This window comes from Heterodontus francisci, chromosome 4 (assembly GCF_036365525.1).
Source record: "Heterodontus francisci isolate sHetFra1 chromosome 4, sHetFra1.hap1, whole genome shotgun sequence".
Taxonomy (NCBI): domain Eukaryota; kingdom Metazoa; phylum Chordata; class Chondrichthyes; order Heterodontiformes; family Heterodontidae; genus Heterodontus; species Heterodontus francisci.
In genome coordinates this window covers 172,417,355-172,425,412 of record NC_090374.1, presented here as the reverse complement: position 1 = coordinate 172,425,412, position 8,058 = coordinate 172,417,355, and the positions used below count along the sequence as shown (strand labels likewise).

General features: G+C 44.1%; 1 protein-coding gene across 4 annotated transcripts in view; it reads left to right on the top strand.

Moving 5' to 3' along the window:
* Positions 1-1,652: 1,652 nt before the first annotated feature.
* trmo (tRNA methyltransferase O) overlaps positions 1,653-8,058 on the top strand; it is a 28,949-nt gene continuing 22,543 nt past the window's right edge. For 3 of the 4 annotated variants that reach the window (XR_010974944.1, XR_010974943.1, XM_068030541.1), the window contains exons 1-3: positions 1,653-1,755; positions 3,388-3,533; positions 5,533-5,707. Coding sequence is in view for 1 of the 4 variants with exons in the window: in XM_068030541.1 (XP_067886642.1) it covers positions 1,685-1,755; positions 3,388-3,533; positions 5,533-5,707 (392 nt within the window). In the remaining 3 variants the exon portion in view is untranslated. Of the gene's footprint in view, positions 1,756-1,899; positions 2,158-3,387; positions 3,534-5,532; positions 5,708-8,058 lie in introns of those variants that run through there. The other variant, XR_010974945.1, reaches the window with a different exon arrangement.

Genomic DNA, 8,058 nt, shown 5'->3' with positions numbered 1-8,058 from the left:
GCGTTCTGCGGCAATGTGACCAGACCCATCCTTTGCAATACCAGGGACAGATAGAACCTCAGCACGTAGTGACATTTGGAATTTGTGTACTGGGGATCTACGCACAGCTTGATGCAGCCGCACATGAAGGTGGTCATCAGGATGAGGGCGGGGTTGGGTACATTTTTCCCACTCTTATCAAGAGGTTTGAACATCGTGTCCCTCTGGACCCGGTCCATTTTGGATCCCCATATGAAGCGGAAAATGTCTTGGGTGACTGCCATGGCACAGGAGTGGGGTATGGGCCAGACCTGCGCCACGTACAGCAACAACGTGAGTGCCTCGCATCTGAAGACCAGGTTCTTACCCACAATGGAAAGAGATCGCTGCTCCCACATGCTCAGCTTATGGTGTATCCTGGCTACTCGCTTTTTCCAGGTTTTGATGCACACTCCGGCCCCTCTGAACCATATCCCCAACACCTTCAGGTAGTCTGGGTCAGCCCAGTTCCCAAAGAATATGGCCTCGCTCTTGCCGTGGTTAACTTTGGCTCCCGAGGCCAGTTCGAACTGGTCGCAGATGCTCATCAGTCTGCGAACGGACAGCGGATCCGAGCAGAAGATGGCAACGTCATCCATGTACAGGGAGGTTTTAACCTGAGTGCCTCCACTGCCTGGGATTGTCATCCCTCTTATGCTCGCATCCTTCCTAATAAACTCAGCAAAGGGTTCAATACAGCAAACAAACAAGACCGGGATGGAGGACAGCCCTGTCTGACTCCAGATTGGATTGGGAAACTTTCTGATTCCCACCCATTGATTGAGACTGCGCTACTGATGTTCGTGTAGAGCAGTTTGATCCAATTGCAGATTCCCTCCCCAAACCCCATTTTGGAGAGCACGTCCATCATGTAGGTGTGTGATATCCTGTCAAAAGCCTTCTCTTGATCCAGGTTGATGACGCAGGTGTCCACCCTCCTGTCCTGTACATAGGCGATCGTATCCCTGAGTAGCATGAGACTATCAGAGATCTTCCTGCCGGGTAAAGTGCAGGGTGAATCACCAACTAGGAGGTGGCCAAACACTTTTTTTTAAATTTCCAAAATATACTTTATTCATAAATAACTGTAAAGAATACATTATAAAACAGTTCCAAAAAGCACAAAGTCAAGCAATAGGAAGAGTGCAAAGGAGATCAGTTTCCTTCAATACAGGAGTGAGTTGCCTCACAACCCTTCCATTTCATTTTACAGGCCATGTACATTTTACAGCAAACAAATATTTTTCTGGCTACAGTTCGAGGGGTTTTCCATGGATCCAGCCCCTCCGTTCACCTTGGTGGGGAGGACCTTACACACTGATCTTTCCCCATTGAGCCTTTGCCGCGGCTGCCCCTAGCTTTAGTGCGTCCCTCAGCACAAGGAGGTGGCCAATGACATCGAATCCACTTTCAACCCGACTGTTGTTTCTTTTTTAAAGTTTTGTTTTGCTTTGTTACAATTAGTGGTGTCTTTTTAGGGAGGGGGCACTATTACCTCATCAATATTTTATTTATCACCTGTCATCATTCAAAAAACATTAAGAAGGTGGGGAAGGAGCTACTTGTTGCCATGGTAACCGGCGGCCACCCTCCCAGGGCGCAGGCGCTGTTCGTGTTCGGACCACGTGGTACAGCCGGCGGTCACGTGGGGCCGCCCGCTGATTGGATGATGGACGGACCGAGCGAACAACTGATGGGAAAGGTCCGAGTGTTGAGGGCCGAGCTCCGCAATTTGAGGTGCTGCCGAGTTGGGATACTCGGGCGTGGAGGGGATTGTGGGGGTGGTTCCGGGGGGCGTGAAGAGGGACTGGGGCCCTGGTGAGGGGGTGGAGTGGCAGGCTGAGGCTCAGCGCTGGAGATAACAATATGGCGGTGGTACAAGCCATTATTCACCTACCTCAATCCCCATGGAGAGAAGGAAAGAAACGTGCATTTTTATAGCGCCGTTCACATTTTCTGGGCATCCCAAAGCATTTTACAGCCCCATGAAGTACTGTTGAAGTGTAGTCGCTGTTGTACTGTAAGAAATGTGCTAGCAACTTGTGAGCAGCAAGATCCCACAAACAGTACTTGTGTATGCTGCTGTGCAAATCCATTTGTTTTAACCTCTGTGAAGTACATTGGCTTCCAGTTCCCCAGGTACCTATCAATTTAATACTTTCATCCTTGTATTTAAATCCCTTTGTGTTGTTGTCTGCCCGATTTCTGTAACAAACTCCAGTCTTCCAACCCTCAGAACTGTGCTCTGGAATTTCCTCCCCAAATCCTTTCGACTGCGCTGTCCTTTTAAGCCCATCTTTAAAACCCACCTCTTTGATGAAAAGTTTGGCCACCCTTCCTAAAAGCCTCAGTTTCTGCTTTTGACTGATGACTCAATCTGTTTACAGTGTTAGAGGTGGTATATAAGTGCAAGTCCTCAGTACCTTGCTCTACGGCAGCGAGGCCTGGACAACGTATGCCAGCCAAGAGCGACGTCTCAATTCATTCCATCTTCGCTGCCTTCGGAGAATACTTGGCATCAGGTGGCAGGACTATATCTCCAACACAGAAGTCCTTGAAGCGGCCAACACCCCCAGCTTATACACACTACTGAGTCAGCGGCGCTTGAGATGGCTTGGCCATGTGAGCCGCATGGAAGATGGCAGGATCCCCAAAGACACATTGTACAGCGAGCTCGCCACTGGTATCAGACCCACCGGCCGTCCATGTCTCCGTTATAAAGACGTCTGCAAACGTGACATGAAATCGTGTGACATTGATCACAAGTCGTGGGAGTCAGTTGCCAGCATTCGCCAGAGCTGGCGGGCAGCCATAAAGACAGGGCTAAATTGTGGCGAGTCGAAGAGACTTAGTAGTTGGCAGGAAAAAAGACAGAGGCGCAAGGGGAGAGCCAACTGTGCAACAGCCCCAACAAACAAATTTCTCTGCAGCACCTGTGGAAGAGCCTGTCACTCCAGAATTGGCCTTTATAGCCACTCCAGGCGCTGCTTCACAAACCACTGACCACCTCCAGGCGCGTATCCATTGTCTCTCGAGATAAGGAGGCCCAAAAGAAGAAAGAAGGAAGAATAAGTGCAAGTTGTTCATAAAATATTTGTTGATATTCCACAATGTCTGTGGAAGGGTTAGTACATTAACAGCAGGATCATCCAGTGAATTTTTTTTAAAGTATGTGGAGAGATGCATTGAAGGAGCAAGGGGACAGAATGCCCTTTTACTATTGTGCTGCTGGCTGTATAAAAGTACCCAGTTGGTGTTCCATTGCACAACTGCAGCTGTTCTGAAATGTCTTGTATCTCCATCTATTTTTTGAAGAGGGAGGAGGAAATAAAGCATTTCTGATCTGTAATTGTATTTGTACAATGTTAGGCAACAAGTCAACAAAGCTATCCACGTACACAAGAAATCTATTGAGGACCTGCATGCCCTCCTGAGTGGTTTGAGAAAGGAGCCCACCCAGGGTTATGTACCTATTGGAAATCGAGATGATCCAGTGTCTCAATCTTTGGAGAAAGGTATGAAATTCTAGATGTTCAATTTATTACATGTTCTACTTTGGGCCTGTGTGGTAAACTCTTTTTTTTATTCTTATTTATTTGTGGAATGTGGGTGTTGCTGGCTAGGCCATCATTTATTGCTCATCCCTAATTGCCCTTGAGAAGGTGGTGGTGAGCTGCCTTCTTGAACCACTGCAGTCCTTGGGTTGCAGGTACACCAACAGTGCTGTTAGGAAGGGGGTTCCAGGATTTTGATCTGGCGACAGTGAAGGAACGGCGATATAGTTCCAAGTCAGGATGGTGTGTGACTTGGATGGGAACTTGCAGGTGGTAATGTTCCCATGCGTCTGCTGCTCTTGTCCTTTGAGGTGGTAGAGGTTGCGGGTTTGGAAGGTGCTGTCTGAAGAGCCTTGGTACGTTGCTGCGGTGCATCTTGTAGATGGTACACACTGCTGCCACTGTGCATTGGTGGTGGAGGGAGTGAATGTTTGTAATTGGTGTGCCAATCAAGTGGGCTGCTTTGTTCTGGATGGTGTCGAGCTTCTTGAGTGTTGTTGGAGCTGCACCCATCCAGGCATGTGGAGAATATTCCATCACACTCCTGACTTGTGCCTTGCAGATAGTGGACAAGCTTTGGGGAGTCAGGAGCCCTGGCCTCTGACCTGCTCTTGTAGCCATGGTATTTATATGACTACTCCAGTTCAGTTTCTGGTCAATGGTAGCCCCTTGGATGTTGATAGTGGGGGATTCAGCAATGGTAATGCCGTTGAATGTCAAGGGGAGGCAATTAGATTCTCTCTTGTTGGAGATGGTCATTACCTGGCACTTGGGTGGCACAAATATTACTTGCCACTTATCAGCCCAAGCTTGGATATTGTCCGGGTCTTGCTGCATTTCTACATGGACTGCTTCATTATTTGAGGAGTTGTGAATATGCTGAACATTGTGCAATCATCAGCGAACATCCCCACTTTTGAGCTTATGATTGAAGGAAGGTCATTGATGAAGCAGCTGAAGATGGTTGGGTCTAGGACACTACCCTGAGGAACTCCTGCAGTGATGTCCTGGAGCTCAGATGATTGACCTCCAACAACCACAGCCATCTTCCTTTGCGCTAGGTATGACTCCAACCAGCAGAGGGTTTTCCCCCTGATTCCCTTTGACTCCAGTTTTGCTAGGGCTCCTTGATGACATACTCGGTCAAATGCTGCCTTGATGTCAAAGGCACTGACTCTTGCCTTCAGAGCTGTGAGTACCATGCTGGGTATCAGCACCTATTACTGGAGAGAGTGGGGAAATTGTGGTGTTCTGAGTTGGCATGCTGTCTTTTGATCTCAGAACCAAGGACTGAAGCCAGTCTAGTAGCTGAAGATTTGCGCTTCCTGTATGTATAAATCCTAGATGAAAGTTAGGAAATAAAAATTTGGAGACTCCTTCAATCTATGTTCTTGTCAGCATATGCCAAAGGACAAAAGTCAACACTAAGTGACAGTTTAAAAGCTCTTTTTAGAAAGGCCACAAGAATAGCTGGTATAGAAAACAGAACAAATCCAAACTCAGGTATTTTCAGACTGTGATGAAAGCATATTGGGGCTCTGTAGAGGCAGTTTTACTGAGCAAATGATTGGACCAGAACTGACCTCGGAGTTTTGAGGTAGAAAAGTGGAAATATGTTCCATTTGGAGAAACTTCACTTGCCAACTTCCCGTGCAGTGTACCTAAGCAGTTGTTCAACTGCAATTCTACTTGTTAAAAGCATACTGACAGCGATTAAATTTTATATGTAACTCTGATAATACAGTCAAATCTCCAGTGTGTGTTTACTAGTTATAACAGTATATAGTTTTATTGTATACAAGTCTTAATATAACTTTTATATTTCAAGTTTGTTTCTATATTTAACACCTTCCCCCTCCACCCCGACCCCCATCCCTGGCCTGCTAATTGTAAGTAATATAGCTTGACTGTAATTTATCATTGTATGATGAACTTAAAAATTGCATGTATGTATTTAAAGGAAACATTCGAACTATACCTATTGGATACATCGAATCCTGCTTCAAGGCCAAAAATGGTACACCTCGACAACCGACTATTTGTAGTTTGTCTCGCGCACAACTTAGAATTAGCAAGACTGTTTTTAACAATGCAGAACATTCACTCATGGGCTTGGATCAGTTTTCACATGTCTGGTAGGTTGGCTTTAATTATGGAAGGTATAGGTTTGTGATCTCCATTATTTAACTTTCATGCCTAATATAGTTAGAAGTTCAGTGCTGCAACATTTCAGTCTTTATATAACTCAAGTTTAGAGTAATTCTAACTTGAATTATAGTCAACTTCCAACATCTGTTAAGAGCATCGGTAGTCACTTTCTGTTGCTAGTCCATTAAGCACCAGATTTATTGAATGCAGTCTGACATCTTGTAATGGGTTTCGGACGTACACTCCTGCGCTAGCCCAGAACCATAAGCATTATAATAGATGGTTGAGTGAGTGGGCACAGTGTGGGTGAAGGACAAGCATTTATTCATGAAGTGGCTGCACAAGGGCACAGATTTATTAATGCCAGTGGATCATCTGAGATAAATAGATTTCATTATTCATATTACAGGGGTGGGCGAGTAGTGTGTGTGTTTGTTTGTAACTGCAATGCATGATCCATTTATGGAATGTGCACAGTTGTATACTGTGATGTAGTCCCTTTTAATTTTTAAAATTTTTTTTACATAATTATGTTGAGTCTACAGCACAGAAACAGACCATTTGGCCCAATGTATCTATACCACTGTTTATGCCCCATTAGCACCTCCCCCCATCCCTCTTCACCTCAGCCTATCAACATATTCTTTTATTCCTTTCTCCCTCATGTCTCTCTCAGAATCACAGAATTGTTACAGCAGAGAAGGAGGCCATTCGGCTCATCAGATCTGTGTGGGATCCGAAAGAGCAGTTTGCCTAGTGCCATTCCCCAGCATTCTCCCCATGGCCCTGCACATTCATTCTTTTCCGATAACAAGCTAATTACCTCCAGAATGCCTCGATTGAACCTGCTTCTACCACACTGTCAGACAATGCATTCCTGATAAATCTCTGCTCCAGGTGAGTCTTCCCCTTAAATGCATCTATACTATTCACCTCAACCACTACTTGTGGTGGTAGCAAGTTTCACATTCTCACCACTCTTTAGATGAAGACATTTCTTCTGAATTCCCCATTAGATATATTGGTGACTATCTTAAACTTCTGATCTCTAATGTTGGGCTGCCCACAAGTGGAAACATGTTCTCTACGTCTACCCTATCAAATCCTTTCATTATCTTAAATACCTCTATCATGTCACCCCTTACCCTTCTCGTTTATAAAAAAAAAGAAAAGCGCGCCAACTTGTTCAGCCTTTCCTGATAAGTATATCCTTTCATTTCTGATATAAACTTCGAGTCCTTTTTGCACCTTCTCTAATGTCTCTATCCTTTTAATAATATGGAGGCTACAAACTCTGCACAGTATTACAAGTGCAATTTAGCTAAGGTTCTGTACAAGTTTAGCATAATTTCTCTGTTTTTGATTGTAATCCTCCTACTACTTCTAGTGATTTGTGTATCCGTTCCCCCTAGAGTTCAATGAGCAATGCTGTATGAAATAAACTAATCGCTGTTATTTTTTTCCTATGTACTTAAATTGGCCTTGTCTCTTCCCTAACCTTTGCTAGGAGTGTTATTTATAACGAAGACCACAAGTGGCTCGGTTACTCTATCAACAGTAATAATCTTTGTTTTTTTAATGATTGATTTATACATTTGCTGCAATTGTCAAAAGCATGAAAAAGACAACTAGAATAAAACTAGAATTAGTATAAATTTAATGCTCCTGCACTTGCAGTGGAGGACCAGGCTTAAAGAAGACCTAGGTTAGAGAATTGGCACTAGTGTTGTAGTGCTATCTCTTACTAGCAGTCCCTTTTAGTGATGCCCTGTTAGGGGTACTGAATTTATCCTTAGTCTAAAGAGAATTAAGTTAATTTTGTGAGGTTGTTTTGGCATGGAGCCTTGCTAACAATGAATCCGCAAACCATTATATTGTGGTACAATTTCTGATTCTCACTCCCACCTAGCAAGGTTAAAAAAAACATGTGCCACTGGGTACAAGTTTCATGTACTGAATTAATATGCAAAATGTATTATTTGAATGTGACTTTGGCTTCTTGTGGAGGAAGTTAGAACCATTTTCTCCACAACTGCAAAACTTTTCTGAAACCAGCACTATGGCTGTTAGGTACAGAACTTACAGGGGATCTATCTGTAAGCTCATGATTTGTTTTTTTTAAGTTCATGTGTTAATGATGGCAATATGTTAGTTGTATAATTGCTCTGAGATGGCCAAATTTGTATTAAATTGGAATGCTGAATTAATACTTATTCCATAGCTTGCTGCAAACATTATGCATGATTCATTGCTTATTGTACCATAGGAGCTAAAAGCATTTTCATAGTTCTCCAAGGCCTGTGGAATCTAGTTCCATGTTTTTAAGATTTCTCTGCAC